Raw genomic sequence first — 21,583 nt, forward strand, 5'->3', positions numbered from 1 at the left:
TATCCATATTTTATGAATATGTGAACTCTAATTATGTTGCCAGTCTGCACATTCATGCTGATTCCATTTAGCAGCCCACCACCACATCTGTATCGGTTCACGGTAACTGTGCTACTTGGAGGACCTGTGAGAGGAAGCTTCTGAAATGTTCTCCCCTGGCATGGCTCTTGAAATATACAAGCCACATACACTCAGTTAATCAAAAGTGAAAGGCCATTAGATGAGAAATAGAATATGTTCCAGTCCACAATCACTCTGCAGAGTCCATGGGCAGTCATGTCACTGCTGGATTGGTGACATACTGCCCCCTGCAGACACAAATACAAATCATATATGTGCTTTGCACAAAATGTGTCTCAACTATTGTTTGAAGAGAGAATACTGGCAGCATTTTTAACCCTGAAAGAAAGTTGTCAGGTCAGCTTTCTCTTAACTGGGCATAAAAATCGAATTTATTAAAAATTCAAAGGACCTCCTGACAATAATGCTGTTTCTGCAGAGAAGCTGCTCTCTCTGTGTAGTGCTTCCCTCTGGTGGTTGTGTAAACACATGTTCTAATTTCTAATTCACTGGAGAAATAAGCTCCTTTATTTGACTTAATCCGGAAGAATGGCTTTTCATTACAGCTTGGAAATTATACTTATTATTTTGCAGAGGAAATCTAATCTTCTTCTTAAAATGCTGAAAATTATATGTTTCTGTTGGCAATATTTATGAGCAGCTTCACGTCAAAAGTCATAGACATATTTATTGTACTCACTGAAGTTGTGTGCAATCTTCTGGTTCAGCATAATATGCTGGGTATTATTTGGCTCAACGACACCAAATGTCCGAAGATCTTTAACAGCAAATTGCTTGTGTAAGAGTGATGTGTCGATTTCAATCCTCCCCATGCGTTCCTGTATCCAGAACGATTTTGCAATCTGCCAACAAACAAATGAATTCAGTACTGCAACAATTTAATTTTATGAGGAAATCAATGTTAATATTACAAAAGAACAGCACTTGAAAGAAATAACTGACAGACAAAACAAAGAACAATTCGCAGCAATAATGAAGAAAAAACAAGCTGAAACTGACCTTTCTGTTTTTGCCGAAACAATAAAACATGTCATTTAAATATGAAAGACTCACACTAATGGGAGCCTTTGTAAGTGCTATACTTGGCTCTGAAAATATGATAATTCAATGACTTGTAATGAATGGAGACAGTTTTACCTTGTCTGGGCCAATAAGATCCCAGTGGAAAGCCTTGGTGCATGCTTTTTTTGAATTTAGGTTGAGGGGTAAAGGTGGAGGAGCTGGGATGCTTCGGGGGGGAGGCCCTGCCTCTTGGGCAGGAGACTCTGGGACTGCGGGAGGGGGCTGAAGGATAGCACGGAGACTGTATGGAGGGGAGGTGGGAGATGTCGGACTGGGAGAGGGCGGTGATGAGACCTGAGGTGGGATTATTTGGGGAGAATTCCTCCTGCGAGGTTTAGGAATAGGCTTTGTGTGATCAGCTGGTGGATGGGTTTGCTGAGCTGATAAATTATCTCCATCACTCAGGGGTGGATCTGCATTTTTATTATCAGCTGGAGGATAAGTGATGCTGCCAGCACCGAATTCACCACTGGACTCGAGATCTGTATCGTTGTCCTCTGTGTCTTCGGTTATGCTCACTTGTCGAAAGGACTTTTGTTCCATGAACATCTTGGACTTCCTTTTCCACTCTGAACACAGTTTGTCAATAGCTTTCACCCATGCATCCCGTTCCTGTTGCACAGTCCCCAGGGCAACTGTTTCATCTGGCACCTTGAACCTGCAATAAATAAGCAAAACCTAACTAGCATTTCTTATTTAGATGACAAAAGTGTGGTAATTAACAGTCCCAGACTCCTTTTATGATATTATCACTCAAACTGTTACAGTAAAAATGAACACATTACACAAATAGACTTTTGATCGAGAATACCCACTTGTGCAAGGCAGATAATTAATTAACAAAGCGCTTTACAATTCCATTATTCATTCACTCTCACATACTGGTGGAGGCAGCTACAGTTGTAGCCACAGCTGCTCTGGGGCAGACTGACAGAAGTGAGGCTGCCATATCGCGCCATCGGGATCGAACCGGCAACCTTCCGGTTACAGATGCGCTTCCCAACCCCCAGCGCCACAGTCGCCCCACAAACAAATACAGCTGGTGTGACAGAGTTCATTAGCTGCTTGCTTTTGTTATATTTCCACATCTTAATAAAACTCACTCACTGGTACTCATTTTTGTGGGTGATTAGACTGAAAGTGTCAGAGTCGTTACATTTCTGCACTCTGGTGTCACCGTCTGACAGGTGAATCACAGTGGAAACAGGCACCGAGAGTGTCATCTCGCCATCCCTCAACGGGACCAGCGTTAGTTGTCCTGGATGGAGCCGGGCCTCGTATCTGGAATAAAATGGAGGAGTCATGTTTAGTGTAAGCTTTAGATATATCATAATGTATGCAATTTACCGGTGTCTACTGTTTTGGAAGAATTAGAAATGTAAAAAATATAAAACAGCAGCTAGAAATATAAAATACCCAGCCTGGATGTATTCTAAGATAAGCTCATCTGCCTACTACTTCACTGCTAATACCTTCTAGTAATGGGTCAAGTATGAAGAAACATAGAGGAGGAGCCAGTTGTAGGCTCAAATCCAGGAAAGGTTCAGTTAGAGGAACTTTTCTAACCGAAGATAACAGATAAGAGGCTTTCGAGAAAAGAAGCGAGTTAATGTAACACCTGGCTCAAAGATTGTATCAATTTTCCATCAGCAATCAAAATGAAAGCATTTTTCAGGAATGTACTTAAAACTGCTCTCTGGTAATGAATATGTTCTCCTTATTCCTAGATTAATTGAATGCGCTGACTCTGGCACAAAAGGATTCGTTTTTCATTCCTCTGCTGTAGGGCAGAGGAAGGCAATTGCAAATATGATTTTGATTAAACTTTATTTACATATGCAGTGATCCAACGTTCTTGGGCAATGGGGAAAGGAGGATTGTGGACTAGAATTGGTTGGATAAACATTTCGGGGTTCAGAAATACTGTAATCATTTTGTATGACTGTAAAACTGAAATAAAACTCAAGTAAACTTAAGAAACTCAAAACTATCCTAGAATTAGCTTGTAGCATGAGCTACAAGGATTCAAAGTTTATTAAAAGGGATCAATTATGCAGTACATTGATTTTATTCCATAAAATAAAGTGGTGGGACGTGGCCTGTGGTGCCGCTGTAGGGGAGGCGGACGCACCTGAGCGGCATCTGCAATCACGCCTCGCCACACATATACAGTTATGACCATAACTTTATTGACAATGACACATAGTGTACTTATACAAAGTCCCCCTCTTTTGAAGGCTCAAAGGTACTTGTCCAAACTCACATAATTATTATTATGAGGATTTTTTAAATACTTGAATGAAAATTCTTTGGAGTCAATGTAGAGCCCATGAACATCGTTAAACGCTGGGTTTCCACTTGAGATGCTTCAGGCACCATCAACTGAGGCTTTTTGCTTTTCTGTCTCTGTGCAGTTTAAAGTGAAAATCATGCTCTGTTGGGTTGAGATCGCTCAGGGTTTATGTCAAGGCCCAGTATAAGATCAAATTAATGTTTTAAGCTGTTGACTTCTACACTAGTAGCCGTCAAATATTACTGACAAATAACGTCTCATGACTAACAAAACTGTCAAAACTGTCCTGTGGCTGTTTTGTGAGAGCAATGCTTCAATAATAAGCAGACATACATACTTCATCCATTTAAATGATGCCAAGCCTCCTCTGTGCAGCAACAACATCCCTTCTCGAATGCTCTGTGGTGCCTGAGATTGCTCTTGGGATTCTGCATTTTCTTCTCCATGATCATTGTATATGTTATTATAAATTATCTTATTGACAAGCTCCATCATCTGCTCGAAAGAGAGAATCACGAGAATGAAAAGAGTCACTGTGAAACCATCAATGAATGATATGAAATGGTATAAAAGTAAAAGCAAGGCTGTTTTGCATTTATTTTTATAGCTTAAGTGTTTGCAATCAAGAGTCTAAATTCAAAGAGCAATAATCACATCTCAGTAAATCTCAGCAGAAATTGCCTCGGTGAAACAATCTTATTGTCACCTTATGTTTATCCTCCAGCGACGTGGCCTCCAATTCATAATCATGATGTCCTTTAAAGGAAATAGAGTACCTGGAACCCTCTCCATCATCACAACTCTTGACAATAGAGAAGGGAAGTTGCCGCTTAACGATTCCTTTCTCTATGCTGCACACCATTTTGGTCCTGAAATCAATCTGGATGTTCACAATGTGAGTGATTAAATGAGCATGTCTGAAGTGTGCACTGTGTGGCATTAAAACATTTATTACTGCCTCGCTTTGGTGATTAATCTGCTTTCAGTAATGTACCATCGTGATGTAAAAAATCTAATTTGGTCATTACATTAGATTACACAAATCGACAAGTACAATTCCCATCAGCCCAGCCTGACTTTATCTTTAGTGCTAGTTAGCAATGCTAACATTTTTGTGTGTGAAAGAGAGAATCTGGAACTTGCAGAATCCTCGGCCTCTACATTTATATGGATTGCCTGTTAAATTTTTTACTACTGCACTCTGCCAGAGGAGCTTTGCATGTTTCAAAGTGTAAAATAATCCTTCATCATCTTGTACCTGTACCTTCTTCAGCCCCTGTTCTCCTTAAGCCCCCCCTCCCTTAAAGATTCCTTCTCTGGTGCCTCTCAACAACAGGTGGGTGGAGTACAGCCAGAGCACGCAGCTGACCATGTTAAGGGTTGCTCTGTCACCTCAGAGAGCTAAGAGCACCCTGAAGCCTGAGGTCATGGTCTACATTCCTGTTTCATTTGTTATGCAATTGGATGCCTACAGCAAGATTTTTGCTTTTGTTTTGAACTCACCTGTAAAACCCGTTTCTGCCACCTGTAGCGGCCATGCTTGTAAACGCTAAAGTTGTACTGAGATTCTAGTTCCTGCAAAAACAACCAATAAACAACATTACATATATGAATACTTAGAGGGAAATCACCACTTAAGGACAATGTAGAATCACTAGATTACACTATACTGGATTACACAAGGACACTGCATTATTGTTTCTTCCTAAACCCTTGGACTACCTTCCACAAAATTGTGTTTGAACTGATCCAGCAGGCTTTGCAGCTTATTAGCAAAACAACGTTTATAAATAGCAGAAGAAGATGCAGTACTATATTTTTTAAAGTCAGGTTAACTCCAGCATCAGACTTTTAAAGCCATCTGCAAAGTTTCTGGTGGTATATCTACATATAAATTACATTCCTTTACCTGTGTCTGTCGCATGTTGGTTATTTGCAGGGACATGTCGACTATAACAGTTTAGTTAGTTAGTTAGATCAGTAGCTTAAGGGCTGGTGTTTATAATTTGATTCTTACATGGAATATTGTTTGTTCTGTTTTCCACTCATACGGTATTATCCAGGAAGAAGAGACATTAGAGGGTGAATTAGACATTAGACAGTCCATTTTGGGTTTGCTTTTAAACCATATCTGGCTGTCTTGAATGGATCGTTTACTTCTTGTAATATTTGTGAGAATTTAAGCTTTATCTGTGCTATTAAAAAAACCACCTATGAAATTATACACTTAATATAAACGGAGCAACAACCTGGAAAGTTTACTTTAAATTCCCAACTGACTGTTATTTTTCTTTAGCTTTAACTACGACACACTCCACTTAATCCCCCACTCATCTGGAACTGTTTAGTGTTGAGCACATGAAATAAAACTACACATATCTACGTATAGTGAATATTTAAACACTTTCAGGGAAAACTGAAAACCTGCAGGTTTCACTCTCCATCTCGTCACAAACTGGTGGTCTGGACACATGGGGAACCCCAGATCCTGTTTACGGTATCTTGTGTTGTGTTATGTTACTGCATTATGGTCAAAGCTTGTTTCACATGACTCATAATACAAAACAATGCAAATTCTATCCACAAGATCCCTTTTTTTTCTTCTTTTTTTTTAAATTTTTTGAGTTTTCAACATTGAAACCACACCCATGTCACACTCAAACTGAAGTCACCATGAAAATCGTGTACCTGCTTAGTAAAAATGAGGGTTACCTTGTCATCTGTCATCTTCTGTTCTCTGTCCATCCTTGCCTGCTGCAGAGCGTCATCGATTGATAACTGTCCACTCTTCACCTTGTTCAGGATGTCTAGTTGCATCTCATTGCTCAACTGAAAACATAAAAATGTAAAAAGATGAAGACTTTATCTTTGTCTGGTTGATTTTCTTTCCTTTTTCACCCACATTTCAAAGGTCATCCCGATCTCAAAACAAGCATTCTGTGTGTGATTTATTTCTTCATATTTTAAAAAAGTGACAATATTGAAAGACCACAGAAAAATAAATTATTTAATATCACTGCAAAGAACTGTCACGCTCTCACCATAAGCACTATCCACAGGTGCACTGCTTAAGTTTTCCTTTAGATTTTCATAAAGATGGCACTGATTTCTCAGCATCGCAGTATGAGCAATGCCAACATCTGTCTGTCTAACCACACTGATAAGCCATTGTGTTGTAACATTATCAGAAACCATTTAAAAGGTCTATTCCAGGAACATACTGTCACACTTCTGAGTAATGTCTGCTCCTATCTTTGGGAAATTTCTATCAAAAAGGAAGTCAAGTAAAATTGAGGAAGTAAAATGCTAAAGAGACACTGGTGTGCTAAAACAGAGCATTGTCTGCTCTTGCTGTGGACCTGCACATGTGACGTTAGTGAAAGCAAGGCAGCTATTCTGTAGAATCACTATTACAGTAAAGCTGTTGTTATTTAATGACTCATCTGCAGAAAGAGCTTGGCACTTCCTTAATTCATAAGCTGATTCTTACCTGTGGCATGCCCCCAGTGTACTTCTCCATCCTGGGTGGGTTGTCTTTTCTCTTTGATCCTAAAGTTGGCATCCTAGCTGGTTTAGATTATCTACAAAATGCTACACAGTTTCTCACTTCAGCAAGACGTTTCTCCTTTACTGCAAATATAGATTCACAGTATTGTGTCTTGTTTTGTTTGTCATGCAGCCTAAACAGAGGTATACTTGACGACTGCGGGAAAAAAAGAAATGTGCTATGATTTGTAGGATTCCTTCTACCACCGCCCACTTTCAACGCAGGCTAAATTTGTTCCTGCTTAGGTTGTTTAGCCACACCTACAGCAGCCAGCACAAAGACTTTATCTCCAAATAGCATACATTTCCAGGCAGGTTACATGTCTTAACTGGCAGGACATGGTTTTACCTCTTCTGTTGCTTTTTTCTATCCATTGGAGAGTGCGAGGGAACCCATAATTTTGAGTGTTCATATGAAATGCAATAAAAGTACTAAAAATGTATCTCCTTTTTTCAAAGAAAGAATTACTTTGTTTGAATTATTATAGCATAGGTTTGAAAATATGTATTCATTAATTTAAAAGTTAAAATATTATGAGATGTACAGGATTTAAAACTTTACAGTTCCAAATCACACAGTGCAAAGACTGTAAACATCTGGTTGGGATTCATAGTGTGAGGTGTTTTTCCTGCATAGGTTTGCACACATGTCTTTATGTACACATGTCTTTATGTACACATGTTTATTGAGTACATGATTATTGTGTTTTTTGTACTGCAAACATTATACTGTAGTTTTAAAAGCTAACTTTGAGTACTGTTTATTTGCTGTGTACATCAATTTTATGTCATTTTGTACCATTTTCTTTTTGTAGTTCCTTTTCATAGAGATTGCATCTGAGAAGTTCCTTTTTTTATTGTTTTAATCTTCATAAATCTATTGCTATGCTTTTTGGTGTTGTTTTTTTCATCCATTGTTCATCCAGTTTCCTCCTTTTATCCAGTTCAGGGTCACAGGGAGGGGACTGGAGTCGGTCTCAGCTATCACAGGGTGAAAGGCAGGTGCACTTGTCATGGCCCTGGCCATAATGTGTCTTGGTGGCTGTTTCTTGTTCTGTGTCTTTAAGTCTCTGCAGGTCCCTGATTGGATTAGCTGACGGCTGCTAATTGGTCCCCTATTCATGTGGTTGCTTTCAAAATCCCTCAACAGCAGTTGTCCCAGGGCAGCAACTAACAGCAGCAGCAGACTTGACCCTGGCCTCCAAACTCTGTGATATTTGTGATTCTCGTGACCTATCGAGCTTGTATATAGTGTGTAAATCAGCCTTCTCTTGTAAATAGTCACTGAAGCTGAAGGGGTGAGCTGCCTTGTTGTTTTCTGTATTGTTTCCTCCTGTTTATTCAGTTAGAGAGTTAGGTGTGGCATTTGTCTTTTGTTTGTTCTTTTCATCACGTAGGGTTTAGGTAGCACCTCCTTTACTGATTAAGCTGGTTTTGTTTGTTATGTTGGCCTTTGTTCACCCCGGAGTCACGCTTCAGTTTAAACAATAAACCACTGTTCACTAAGAAATCGTTTCTCCTCTGTGTATGGTTTTGGGGACCAGGGCGGGGTCAATCTTTTCAACTCTTATGTTACGTTCCTGTACCCCTAGACTGGGGCGTAACAGCACCCTGGAGAGGTCACCAATCTGTCACAGGATAAACATACAGAGGTAGACAGCTATCTCACATTCATACCCAGAGACCATAAGCCTAACTTCATGCATGCACCTTTTTTTCTGACCATGAAATGATCAGAAATAATGTAATAAAGTTATTGTATTGTATGTATTGTGTACAAATTACTTATCTGAGAGCTAGTGTACAATAGAGTTATTTTACTGCATATTTACTTTTTTAATTGATAGCTGAAAGTATACTCACACTGAAAAAAACTTTAAATAATGAAGTTCATCTCATCGACTTTATCTACAACAAAGTTTTATGAAGAAAATCCATTATAGTCAGTTTAGGAGAGGAAAAAAAGCTTCAAAACAGATAAATGGATAAATGGCAAAATAGATAAGACAGTATCTAGACCTTCATCACTTCACCAGTGAAACAGGCTATTTAGAATACAGAACATGATTAGTTTGCGCAAGTACAGGGATTTTTTCTGGGCACACAAATCCCCGTGCATTTAAATAGGAAAAAAGGGGGCAACGCCTTCAAGTTATAGTATCTTAAAGTACAATTCATGAGAAGTACTTTTTTGCTATGGATAGATATTCTGTGATTAGTAAATCTGAAATCTGTAAAACGAGTTAGCTAAATGGGGTAAAAAAAAAAAAAGAAGAAGAAGAAAGTACCTTTCAAAAAATTCCAGATTTAGTTTTGTTAATGTTAATCTGTTCATATTCCTCAGAAATTTACAGGACAGTGGTGACATTTTTAAAATGGGAACAAAGCAGGACACTGAAAGGGAATCTGTACTGGAATTTCCAAAAACCGCAGTGCTGTGACGTGGTGACGTCGCAATGATTTTTGGCTGCTTACGGTACCTGTACCGTAATTGCAAGAGTATAGCGCAACAGAATGTAACACCTGCTGCTGTTTCATTCGATTTGGCGAAGAAGCAGCTCGCGTTGGTCATAGATATTTTAAAAACGTTACATATAAATATTTTACATCTATATTTAAGAGAAAAGCAGCCTCTTAAGACAAACAATGTTCAACAGCAGCTGCATTGGGGAAAGCCCGCTCACGAAACTCTTATAGGGAAATCCCTGGTGGTGGTGTGGTGGGTTTAAGAAACTATCACAGAGTAGGTGTGGTCAAAAACGAACAAAACAACAAAAGTCATTGTACTTTCCACTTTTGTTAGATAAATATAAAGTGCTTAAAGTCCATTAATAATCATTATTATTTCCTTACATTAATAATCTCATCATTTCAAAATACTGCATGACTACTATGAGTAAAATAGTACCATACATGTGGCTTATATGTATATATAACATAACACATGCATCATATGTATAACATATAAAGAGTGTTTGAGCTTCAACGTGCCGATTATTAATATTCAGAATGTGATAGAAGTCTGTTTTTGTATTCACCTGCTAAGGAGTGGAAAGTGTCCTGGAAATCACCGAAAATCTGAGGTGCTCATCTGAAAGTACTGTTATTACGTTGTGTGAAACAGTTGTAAGGACATTGTACATGCCAACATCAGGACAGGAAGTCATATATGAGACATCAATACTTTTTTTTAAATTATTGCATTTTTGAAAGATTTATAGAATACAGATCTTTCAATAAAAATGTACATGTTTTTTTTCCCACTTTGTGCTACCTAAAATAAAGCTTTAATAAAGACTGGTGGAGTCGTGTTCCTATAACAACCTGGACCTTAACATCTCAAAAAAAAAAGATGGTAATTCACTTCAAAATATCAAGGTGTGTCTGCTATTTGTAAACATGGTGGGCAAATTGAGAGATTTAAGTGCAACATGTTCCTCGCATCACACCTCTGATTTCACCTCATCAAAAAAACATCTCCCATTAGGTAAAAAAAAAAAAGGCCGAGCAGAAATTCTTCTTCCTGGGAATTCTCAAACAGAACCACCTCCCTGCAACAACTGATAATTAGTAGCCATCATCACAGTGGTTGTAGAGCAGAAACCTGGAATGATCTGCAGAGGGTAGTAAAAGCAGACGAGTGTGTCATCTACCACTTCTGATTGACCAAACCTTGGCACCGCACTGAGAGCCAGGGCAGGAATGCAACCCACCCTAAATGCTGGAAGATTCAAAGCTATAAAATGCAGACCAAAAAAAAAAATAAAAGCAACTGCTTTAACCCAAAATGTGTCACCCCCTGCAAATGACTCAGTGATTGCAATATGACTGAGCTTGACTGGTGCATCATTTGTCTATTAGCACTGATTTTAAGGAGAGTTATACACAGGTAATACACAAATGAAAAGGTAATGGTAACACCTGTACATCTGTGAATAGATCCCAGCCACATGAATCCTAGACATGAGTTTTTGGGGGTTGTACAGATCCTGTTACAAATGGCTGTACATACACAGAAAAGCTGATGCCAAAAACAGCCAGCTGCTGCATAATAGAACAGTACTTTCTGCTTCATGAGCCTCAAGAATAAGAAACAGTACTTCTAACAGTTAGGCTGTAAAAAACTGGAAATAAAGTTGCAGCCACTTTGTTGTAAATTAAAAGGGAAATTTGTTACAGTCTATATATGATATATAGACAGGCAAAGGTAAAGACCCTGCAGAGAAACCCCCAACAATTAGATGATCCCTTTTAACAGGAAAAACGTCATTTTAACAGGGAAAAAAAATCCCCCCAAAACAAAACTAAATCTGGCTCAAGCAGGGACTGCCATGTGCTGCAACGGGTGAAGGGAAAGACAGAGAGAACAGATGCAAAGTGTGGGAGAGAGAAGGCAAAATTCAAAGCAGTATTGGTATATAAATACATAACTGGAGAAGAAATGCTCAGAAGTCACATGGCAATCTGAGTCTAAAGCAGCATCACCAAAAATCCAAATATCATAAAATGCACTGCTGTTCTTGGTGGGGATTAGCACACAGCTGTGAACAATGTTTAAATGCCAGAAGTAGCAAGCTTTTAAAATAATAAAGATTGCTACAAACCTCTACATGCAAAGATGGGTGACTTTCCAATACACTGTGCTTTTTAATTTCTTTCCGTTATTTCTAAGGGGTTTGGTGAGGCGTGATCTTCAAATGGGTGCTATGATTTCACTGGGTCGGACCTACTTTTACTTTCAGAACTGCCTTAGTTCGTCCTCAGACATACTTAATACTACTACTGGAGTAAAGCAGCAGAGTAGCTCTTCTTACTCCATCAGAAAAAGACCCACTCTTTATTTGTGCAAACAATGTGCCAGTCAAGCGTGCTTCCTGTTGTGTGAAACAACGCTTTGTCGCAGAGGAATTCTATTTAAAGAGGATTTAGTACTACTTCTGGGTATTTTAGAAAATAGCTGAAGAGGAGTACAAGCTTCACGTGCTTTTACAGGAAACGGTCAAGGAAAAGCACCGCGCGTAGCTCCTCCCACACCGTATAAACAGAACACGTCGCCTAAATAAGTTCACAGACAGACTGTGAACACTTACAGAGGTGTGCGCTGTTGTACTCGACGCTATTCAAAATGGATTTTAAGTTTATAGCGCTGCTTATACTGATCGGGTCTTTCATGGTGAGTAAACCGATTAATGCTTTGTTTTTACAGGGATCGGTTTTGACCTGCGACAACTTAAAGTAGCACGATTTCAGATTATTTCTTCTTAACGTGTTATTATACGCTATAATGTGTGCTAATTATCGTATCCATCTGTTACTTTACTGTGTTATATTATTGTCAAAATCCTGCTTTTTCCCTGTAAAGTCAAAACCTAATGCTACAGTTACGTTTCATGAGGTGCTTTCACTTTCGATTTCCCGGCAGTGGAGGGTTTGGACAAAGACGTGACCTTGTATGAATCCCGATTTGCAAATATTTGTTAGTAACGTTACGAACAGCGGTGCACCTGGCTGCGTGCATTTAAAGCAGTTAACAGTTGGCTGAATCTTTGGGGCTTTCCACCACGCCCCTCGCAGTCTACCCTGAGGAAGTGAATCTAACATTATCAACATAGAGAAACTCAACCGATACTCGAGATCACACAAGGGCTAACTACCTCTTATTTAAATGTAATGCTTTTATTTTGCAGGGAATGACTGTTGCTCAGGCCAGCTGTGACCCAGAAACACAGTATGAAAAGGACGGTCAGTGCTGCCTCATGTGTAAGCCAGGTACGAAAACACTTTTCCTATGAAGGAAATTAAAATAAAACATCTGCTTTCTTGTTATTTATAACATATTGTCACCAAATTGAACTTGACAGATACATAAACAACAAATACAAGATTAAGAGCCATATCGAAGGCATAACTGCACTAATAGCATCCAATCTTTCTTTTTTCAAGTAATAAACATTTAAAGCAGCATGTATAAGAAAAAACCTAGCAGCAGGAAGCATGTGGTAGACAACTGTCTTTTTCAGACAGCATGATCACTGTTACTAAAGCTTTGCTTTTGCTTTCATTTTGGCTGCTTTTACACAAGCATTTCAGCTCTGAAAATGTTCCTCAGGACCTGTGTGTCAAAAGGCTAACATGCACATCAAACATTTCAAAAGATATACATATTATAGCCAAATGTGCATTTCCAACAAGCTAGTTGATGCCTCACTCATGGTCTGTACTAGCAGCACCCTCACCTAAAACAAACTGAATATTTGCACCAAGTGAGAATTCATCTTTCCTGTCTTGTGCTATGTGTCCGTCTAAAAAGAAGGCGAAACTGAAACAGTTGATTTCTTACACTGGAGGCAGACATTTTGACAAAAGACCCTTTCATTCATTTTTTGAGGAGAATTACTTTAGGTTGAGATTTCCAAACGACAGTAATTACTCTTCTTTAATTTATTATCAGTGTGAGTGTCTTCCAGCTTTATGGACTTTTGGTGGAACACAAAAGACATTTTAAGATGACAGCAGAGACACTGAGAAGTTGCGATCCTGCTATTTTAACATCTCAGAATAGAGTAGCTTATAGAAAAAACAACCTAGTAATTGCTACTGGGAAAAGGGGCCCTCGTAATCCCACAGACAATGTGAAGCATGTAAACAAACCAAATATAACGTGTTGATTAAAAGGTGTTAGGGTTTGTTAGAACCAGATAAGCCAACCATCACCTAGTTGACTTGACTTTGTCATATTTCCCTAAAAGGTCCATTTATTACCTAAACTCAGAAATCCCAATTTACTAATTACTCAGGATAAATAAAATACTTGCAAATAATATACTTGATTCTAACTCTGCATATCTTGTTTTGCAGGGACTAGCATGTCTACAGAAGATTGTAAGAATCCTCAATGTCAACCTTGTCTGGATAATCACTACCAGGATAAATACACAACGAAAAACAAGTGTCTGCAGCAGCCTTACTGTGATAGAAGTAAGAAATTGTGACAAATTACCTCAAACTGTTCCGATATGGTGTGTCTGTGTATACTGGGACAGAGAGAGGCTTCTCTTTAATGTTGCTCACCTTACAGCGTAAACCTTTTTTGTCATTTAGATAAAAACTTTGAGGCTCAAGTCCCAAAAAGCAAGACAGAGCGATCCATCTGCAAGTGTAAAGTGGGATTCCACTGCTCCAGTGAAGAATGTATTACCTGTGTGGAACACACAGTCTGTCAACCAGGATATGGAGCTAAAGTCATAGGTACCAACATCCTTGTGACTGAACATTTGTTTAATTAGTTTTAAGTTTTTTATTATGCGAATGAGTCTCATTTTTTGAAAATGATTTTTGATATTCAGGCAACAACTCACAGGACACTGAGTGTGAAAAATGTCCAGACGGGACATTTAACAATAATGCGTCGTGGTATGCTCAGTGCCGCAAATGGACAGAGTAAGTACACATTTACATTAACATGTGAACTTAGAGATGATCTTTATTAAAAAAAAACTTGGAAAAGGGCCTTTGTTCACCTTTTGAATTTAGTTATGTGTTTCAAGAATATTTTTCCTTCTTCCTGTGAATATGCCAACAAATAGTCCCGCAGAATATCCACCATAGGTTACGGTTAGTTTCGACCTGCCTCACGGTTCTTTCTGGAGCATAAATAGGAGCTCAGACAGAAAAGAAGGGGCTCAGCCGTTAAGTGACTTAAAAAAAAAAAGTAAGAGTTTAAATTGGATCCTGTATGGAACAGGGAACCAGGCTAAATCTGGGGTTATATGCTCCTTCCGCAAAGTTACTGTACTAACAACAATTTATACACCTTAATTTTTTATCATGAATTTAAAAAGCTGATGTGAGCTGTTTGGCCACAAAATCTGGAATTTTGTACAGGAATTTCTTCTCAAAAACAGGGATCAGGTGGTTGTTTCAGTTCTTCTGAAGAGCCGTGCCATAGATTATATTTTTCCTGACAATGATAGAAAATGCTGCTTGTAATTGACACCCGGAAACCATTGTTTATTCACTATTGATGTAGGAAGACCTTATAGAGCTGTGTTTGTCTAAATCTGTCAACATGAAAAAATAAAGCGAATCTGAGGCATTGTATTGACTTGCTTCTTAAGTTTGTGTAACTTTAGCAGTGATATATTAAAGGTGTGAGTCTGACTGAAAAGGAGATTCTGTAAATGAAGAAAAGGGTGTTTCTAGCTGATGGGATTTTTTTACTGTGTTTCATGACACAACCAGTTGGTTAAACCAAAATATGACCTCTGGCGTACTTACCTTTCATTGGGCCCAAATACAGTAACTTACATAAGCTTTAATCTTTGTGTAGGGGCAACAAATCAAATGAAAATAGTGGTATTCAAAGTGGAAATACAAACCAATAACGAATTATTGAAAAACAAATGCAACACTGAGGCAGGAATTCTGCTCTAATACTGTGAAATTCATTGCAGATGTGAAAAGGGATATCAAGTTGAAGAAAAGGGAACGCACACCACCGACAACACATGTGGTAAGTTGTATGTAGGAAGATGAATTGCAAAGGTTTCTCACCTTTCTCGCTGCTGCCGTGTGCAGCTGTGTGGTTGGATGCGGTGCATTGTTCAAAACGAAACTATGTCAACTGTGAGAAGGTTTGTCTCATAAATCTCAGTTGGTCTGTGGTTTTCAGTGTGGCTTTGTCAGCTTTCACTTACTATGTATCGACGTGTAGACTCCACAGTCTCCTAATTTACTGCTAATGTTAGAATTACAACTGAATTAATGATTTATTTTCAGTTTTCCACAACGCTTCTGAATTTATGCTTCCTCTGTTTAATGTGAATACGTGTTTGACATGAAAGTCTCTTTTGTTTTACATTTTGTCTGCACAAATACCCATGTTCTAGACAGTATCAGAGAACTCGATGTATGTTTAACTGTGTTTTTATTTCTTTTTCTCTTCCAGCAGGGGCACAGCGGGGTCACATAATCGTCATCTCTATTTTATCTGCAGTTTTTGTGGTCACTGTTGTAATCCTGGTTTTAGTATATCGAGGTAAGCTGTGCTCTAAAGCTCTAAACAAATAAATAATAATAATCTTCCTATGTACTTATATTCTGTGTTTCTTCTTTTTTATGAATCGGTAAAGCAGGATGCATAAAACAAAGGACAAAGGTAAATATGACTTTTTAAAATGTATTTATTTGTTGTTACATAGATGCTTTTTAATGACAGTAAAAAGATACCCATACATATATATATATTTAATATATATACACATATGTAAATTTTGTATTGTTCGATACATATGCGTACCGAACCGAAAGCACTGTATCGAACAGTTCAATATTGTGTGTGTGTGTGTGTGTGTGTGTGTGTGTGTGTGTGTGTGTGTGTGTGTGTGTGTGTGTGTGTATATTTGAAATGATGGAATTTAGAATCAATTAGTGTCTTTTGACCAGGTAATCAATTTCTAAAACTATTTCAGATATGTTACTTTAGCACTCCAGTGTGCATCTGTAAACTAAAGATGATATCTTAGATTCTGAAAGATTAGCTTAGTTTAGCATAAAGCCTAGAAACAGCTAGGCTTTATGCTAAGCTAAGCAACAGCTAATGAATCCAGTCATAAGAGGTGCACCTACAAGGATCTGTTAAAAATTTAATAATTTCATACATTAAAGAATTAAACTATAAATATTTGTTTGGGGTTTTTTTTAGGCTTTTCACAATGTAAGACTGCTTGTTGTTAATCTTTAATGCTGACCAGAAAAATATAACAGCAATCAACACGTTTTTTTTTTTTTGTTTTTTTATATACACACGTGAAAGCGATATGTGGATTTTAACTTTGAGCAAGAAAGAAATGAAACAGTTGCACAAAATGAAAGCCTGTTCTTTTAAATGAGTGCTGAGGTTTGTCCTCAAGTTTAATCAGCTTGGGTCATTTTGTGCGGTCCCTTTTAATAGGTTTGCAGTGGATTTATATACACATCCTGCTGATTGTGTGACATGTCTGTATTTCTGATGTACCTTAAATCCTGTTTCACACCTTTAGACACTGTTTCAGAGAAATGCACTGCATAATTCAACACAGGAACTATAGCATAAAGTTGTACATGCTTTGCTGTGAGAGGAAAAAATGTGCAAAGCACCAGAACTGTTGACTTGATCAAAATGATTTTATCGTTATTATAATGTTTGTTATTTCTTTAACTCTGACAGGACTATTATGAACCACAGATGTGTGAAGAAGACATAACAGCCCGTAAAGAAACAACGTATAATAATCAAATGACACCAGAGGAAAATGAGGATGAACTAAGCCATGAGCTCTCCTCAGAGGGATTCACAGATAAAGGGAACCAGGTGATGCAAGAGAGAGGCAAAGAAGAAATCGTGTCTCGTCAGGAGTCTCAGCTGGAGTCTCAGTTTGAGTCTCAAGAAGATAGTCAGTCAATGGATCAATTTTACAAGCAAGTTTAAAAAACGACACAGATTGTCCAAAGTGCTGCGCAAAGTTAAAAAATAATTACCTGATCTGAATAAGAATCAATGAATTAGTCTCCTTACTAATTCATTTTGAATGTTTACATGAAGTTACAATCATTTCATTTGCACTAAATTGTAAAAACCTAAACACACACACACTATATATACGTGGTGTAGACGTTATCATCCGGCAAACAAAACGTCCCTGGTTTGTTTCCAGCTAGGAAGGACATGCGATTTAAAACTCCACCAAATGAAGCGCCCAGTGCGACCCCTAGTGGCAAGTGAACAGCCGAAAGTAGCTAGCTATAAGTCTAAATGTTAACAATAAAATGTAAAGTAAGATGTATTATAAAGTGTAAAGAGAGTGTGTGATTTACCTGCATTACTTTTGAGGTTGGCTGCAATTTTTAAGTTATGAATTGTTTATTTTTTGTTTTGTTTTTGTTTGTTTGTGTGCGTGTGTGTGTGTGTGTGTGTGTGTGTGTGTGGTGGGGGGTCCAAGACAGTATTGACAGGTGTCCTGCTCCTATGGACATGTCACATGGACCACTAGCTACTGTTACCGTGTACATTTTGTTTGTTTGTTTTTTAATTTGAAAACATGCAACATGTGGAAATAACAATCCGTGGGGTTGTTTATGTAAGCACAATCCCACTCCCATCAAGATCAAAACAACAGCGAAGACCACCCCACAGTGGACACCACCATGCTGAGCATGCTTACATCCTACAGTTAGCTTGTATATGATGTTGTGATCTCATTTGTTCTGTACAGATGCTTTGTTAGTATTTGCATGTACTAAAATTGTGCCATTTAGCATGAAAATGGCACATTGTTCACCGTTTCTGCATTAAAATTTGTGACATTTAATAAGATGAGTTTGTTCATGTTTCCTTTTCTTGGTTACCATAGCCTCCCACAATTCCCATAATGCTTTTGTGGGATCCGGAAGTATAATGTTCAGCGGGCTATACCATGCCACTTTGACAACTGGGTAGTATTACGTGTAGCTAAATTAGTTGTTAGTTACTGTTTGTTGCTGAACCGTGGGCTTACATGGTCTATGTACTCATGGTGACGATGCTGATATAAATATTAAAACGTGATATCTTCAACCGAGTTCCGGAGATGAAAGGAGCGTCTTGTTTCCGTTTCCTGCATTGGTTTATGGACGTGGTAGCCTACGTTCTCCTTTGAAAGTGTAAGTCACAGTTAATTTAAAATTGTTTGTGCTGTATATTTGCACTTGTCCTAACATGAATTGCGTTTTATCGCTGACAGTTTAAAGAGCCTTAATTGCCTCTTACCTGTGTCTGAGTACATTTGTCCTTTTCAACTCTGTTCTCTTCTCAGTGATGACTTTATGTTAAAACCCTGCAGGTTAGTAGACTAAACTGTGCTGTAATTGCTCTTGATTTCCACAGAGAGGCGCCAGATGATTACTCTACTTTGAAAATTCAATTTTTAAGTTCAAATGGTAACTTTTTAGTGCGACACTAGAAATATGAGGCAAAGGGAAGCAGACATACATTTATCGGCATCAAATATTTTTAGGGTTCATGACATGATATCAATTTTATTTCGTGTCGCTTGTGTGAGAAATCTGGGAGTGAGGTTGGAGCTAATCTGGCCTCTGTGCGTTACTGTTTGTAGGGATTTGCATAGAGAGTTGAAGCCAGAAGACAAGGCATTTCGGACCAGTTCCTCCCAGGAGCTTTTTTCATTATGTGTGGATTAATGGAGGTAGGTCCCTTTGAATGTACATGGAAACTGGTGTGATTGATACTAAGAACCTCTAGAAGACCCTAAGCCCTGCTGCTATTAAGTTTTAGGAAATGGAAGTGCCATATTTAGGAAGGAGATAGTTTGTTTTCTTTTTTAAAAAAAAATCAAATTTAATTGAATTAACTTGCAATATTCTATCAAAAAAACTTATAGAGAAAGACACAATAGACGTGTTTTTGATGTGTAAATCTTCCCTGAATCTCTTTGAATTCTTAGTCTAATGTCATAGTCTCTAAGTGATAGATTAATGTGGTCCTGTTATCAGACTGTTAATGTGGGCTGTCATCAGTGTGATCGGAAAAGCTGAAAGCTGTATGCAAAGTATATCAAGAAGTAGGGATACAGACCAGTAAAACTGCAGAATTTCGCCATAAGTCGAAGTTTATTTAAGCAAAAAAATATTTCTTCATGATTAGACAAAGGAAACATAATTTACAGTTTGTTGGTGGAAAAATACATCTACATTATTTACAGCAACACAAACATGTTCATTCTTTGGTTTCACGACACATTTTCGTTTCAATGCAAACTTCAGGAAATCCCTGAGGTCTGAAAGTTTAAAGTGCAAAAGCTGTGGGAAAGTGTCCTTTTTATTCGTGCACAAACATCGGCTTAGACGAGTTCGCGAGTGGTATAGCACGAGGGAACGAGCAGTCCGTTTCTTGAAGCCCAGTCTTCCCACAGTTTTCCGGCAGGGTGGTAAAAACTGTCGACAGGTTTCTTCACAGTCTCTGAGGTGGCGGTCTCTGCCAAAGACCAGATTTTGGGTTTTGGACTGGCGATGTTTTCTTTACTTTCCAAAACTGATGGCGTGCGGTCAGAGTCACGCTTTTCTGTCTTCTTGACAAGTCCGAGCTCTTTGTCTTCCTGACGCGGTATCTCCAAACGCGCATCCAAAGGTCCCGCGCTATCCAACGCGCTCTCGACCTGCTCGTCTGTATCTGTGCGCTCTGCTTGAGGCTCTGCCTCGTCATGCTCATCCAAATGACACTTCTGCTCGTCTTCATCGCTCTCCCCTTCTTGCTCCTCATCCTCCTCATCAGATTTGCCCTTTGACGCCCAGCTGACCCTGTTTTCCTTCTTGAGGCGCCTCCTTGCGTTGGCGAACCAGGTAGAGACCTGCGTGAGGCTCATTTTAGTGATGATGGCGAGCATGATTTTTTCCCCTTTTGTGGGATACGGATTCTTCAGGTGTTCGTTCAGCCAGGCCTTGAGCGCACCGGTACTCTCTCGGGTGGCTACCTTGGCCACCCTACTGGGATCATCGGCTGCTCCCGGACGGTATGGAGGATAGAAAGCCCCGCTGCGAGCCAAGAGAGCGTGATGGTAGGGAGAGGCGGCTTTCAAGTCAAACCCGCTGCTCTGAAAAGTAGAATAAAAGAACGGTAAGAACTAAAGAAGAGATTCGACACTTTTAACTCAGTGTTGCAAGCATCACACCCAGAATTTGTTTGACTTTACGCATCACAAAGATGCAATTTAAAACAAATCCGTTTTAGTTACTCGAGATCAGAGTGAGAGTGTTAATCTCTAAATTATCAACTCACCATGTGTGCAATGTGCCTGTGGTGTGGATAGGGTATAAAGTTATATCCCTGTAGTCCTGAGTATGGTATGGGAATCCCAGCTGCCATCGCAGCCAGATGCTGAGCCTGCTGCTGCTGCTGCACACCCGGTGGACAGCCCAGCACCGGGATCTGATATCCAGTCGGCATAGTGATGTTCCTCTCCAAGAAGAAGTTGCCAAATCCAGTTTGCGATGCGGGCATCTTTTCTGCGTCCAAGCTGTTGAGGTCTGAGTTTGATGCAACCTCCTGGGTCTGTTTATATAGGCTACACCCAGCTGCCAGCGGAGGAGGGCGAGAGGGGAGGGGGGAGACGGGGGGTATCCCACTGACAGCCCATTGACTGACAGCTACGTTCAAAAGACCTACAGCTTTCACTGGCAACAAATCCCATCAAAGAAGCCCTCCGCTGTTCCTTTTAGCGTTTTCGAGGAGAGGCTAAATATGTGCTGCTTATCGCAACGCTGTGATTTCTGGAGAGAACCTACGTTTCAATTCAAATGCGACCCTTTGGAGAGGTGACTAAAGACGCTCGTCTCTACATGACAAGCAAAGATCTGTTATTTATACTTTATTTTACATCAAAATGTCCAGTAAAGTTTGTTTTTGTTCATTCGTCGATGTGACTCGTCATTTTTATTTATATTTTACAGCCTCCAAAAAGGCAAAACTAAAAATAATAATAAAACTAAAAAATAAATAAAATAAAAATATTGTCTGTTTAAGTTGTAATGCTTACCCTCTCAATCCGTAGTTTGCATTATTTTAGTTTT

At 38.9% G+C, this 21,583-nt stretch overlaps 3 protein-coding genes across 5 annotated transcripts in view; 1 reads left to right on the forward strand and 2 right to left on the reverse strand.

Moving 5' to 3' along the window:
* LOC102313617 (formin-like protein 13) overlaps positions 1–7,186 on the reverse strand; it is a 56,285-nt gene extending 49,099 nt beyond the window's left edge. The window contains exons 1-8 of one of the 2 annotated variants that reach the window (XM_005918952.3): positions 6,927–7,184; positions 6,149–6,265; positions 4,940–5,011; positions 4,143–4,316; positions 3,774–3,931; positions 2,251–2,424; positions 1,219–1,801; positions 761–923 (exon numbers count right to left, since the gene is read on the reverse strand). In XM_005918952.3, coding sequence (XP_005919014.1) covers positions 761–923; positions 1,219–1,801; positions 2,251–2,424; positions 3,774–3,931; positions 4,143–4,316; positions 4,940–5,011; positions 6,149–6,265; positions 6,927–6,998 — 1,513 coding nt within the window. In that variant the 5' untranslated portion in view covers positions 6,999–7,184. Of the gene's footprint in view, positions 1–760; positions 924–1,218; positions 1,802–2,250; positions 2,425–3,773; positions 3,932–4,142; positions 4,317–4,939; positions 5,012–6,148; positions 6,266–6,926 lie in introns of both variants that reach the window. The other variant, XM_042219307.1, reaches the window with a different exon arrangement.
* A 4,828-nt stretch (positions 7,187–12,014) lies between these two features.
* On the forward strand, positions 12,015–18,335 carry cd40 (CD40 molecule, TNF receptor superfamily member 5). 2 transcript variants are annotated; one of them, XM_005918837.3, is made up of 9 exons: positions 12,015–12,155; positions 12,670–12,751; positions 13,841–13,960; positions 14,084–14,230; positions 14,329–14,422; positions 15,436–15,494; positions 15,930–16,019; positions 16,117–16,139; positions 17,190–18,335. In XM_005918837.3, the coding sequence occupies exons 1-9, from the start codon at positions 12,108–12,110 to the stop codon at positions 17,448–17,450; spliced, it is 924 nt and encodes a 307-aa protein (XP_005918899.1). In that variant the 5' UTR covers positions 12,015–12,107; the 3' UTR covers positions 17,451–18,335. The 2 variants fall into 2 exon arrangements, with proteins under 2 accessions (XP_005918899.1, XP_005918898.1); XM_005918836.3 differs by having other exon boundaries at positions 12,017–12,155; positions 16,114–16,139.
* A 1,084-nt stretch (positions 18,336–19,419) lies between these two features.
* Positions 19,420–21,070, reverse strand: irx7 (iroquois homeobox 7). The gene is made up of 2 exons (XM_005918842.3): positions 20,793–21,070; positions 19,420–20,607 (listed from the first exon to the last, which is right to left on the reverse strand). The coding sequence occupies exons 1-2, from the start codon at positions 21,012–21,014 to the stop codon at positions 19,858–19,860; spliced, it is 972 nt and encodes a 323-aa protein (XP_005918904.1). The 5' UTR covers positions 21,015–21,070; the 3' UTR covers positions 19,420–19,857.
* Between the last annotated feature and the right edge of the window lie 513 nt (positions 21,071–21,583).

This window comes from Haplochromis burtoni, unplaced genomic scaffold (genome assembly GCF_018398535.1).
Source record: "Haplochromis burtoni strain Fernald_Lab_line unplaced genomic scaffold, NCSU_Asbu1 Contig_31, whole genome shotgun sequence".
Lineage (NCBI taxonomy): Eukaryota > Metazoa > Chordata > Actinopteri > Cichliformes > Cichlidae > Haplochromis > Haplochromis burtoni.

Excerpts from the sequence above, each read along its gene's own strand:
- irx7 (XM_005918842.3), bottom strand. The coding sequence starts at position 21,014 with ATGCCCGCATCGCAAACTGGATTTGGCAACTTCTTCTTGGAGAGGAAC. Across the intron at positions 20,608-20,792 it reads ACAGGCACATTGCACACATG|AGCAGCGGGTTTGACTTGAA; the intron begins GTGAGTTGATAA and ends TCTACTTTTCAG.
- cd40 (XM_005918836.3), top strand. The coding sequence starts at position 12,108 with ATGGATTTTAAGTTTATAGCGCTGCTTATACTGATCGGGTCTTTCATG. Across the intron at positions 13,961-14,083 it reads GCAGCCTTACTGTGATAGAA|ATAAAAACTTTGAGGCTCAA; the intron begins GTAAGAAATTGT and ends TTTGTCATTTAG. Across the intron at positions 15,495-15,929 it reads CACCACCGACAACACATGTG|CAGGGGCACAGCGGGGTCAC; the intron begins GTAAGTTGTATG and ends TTTCTCTTCCAG.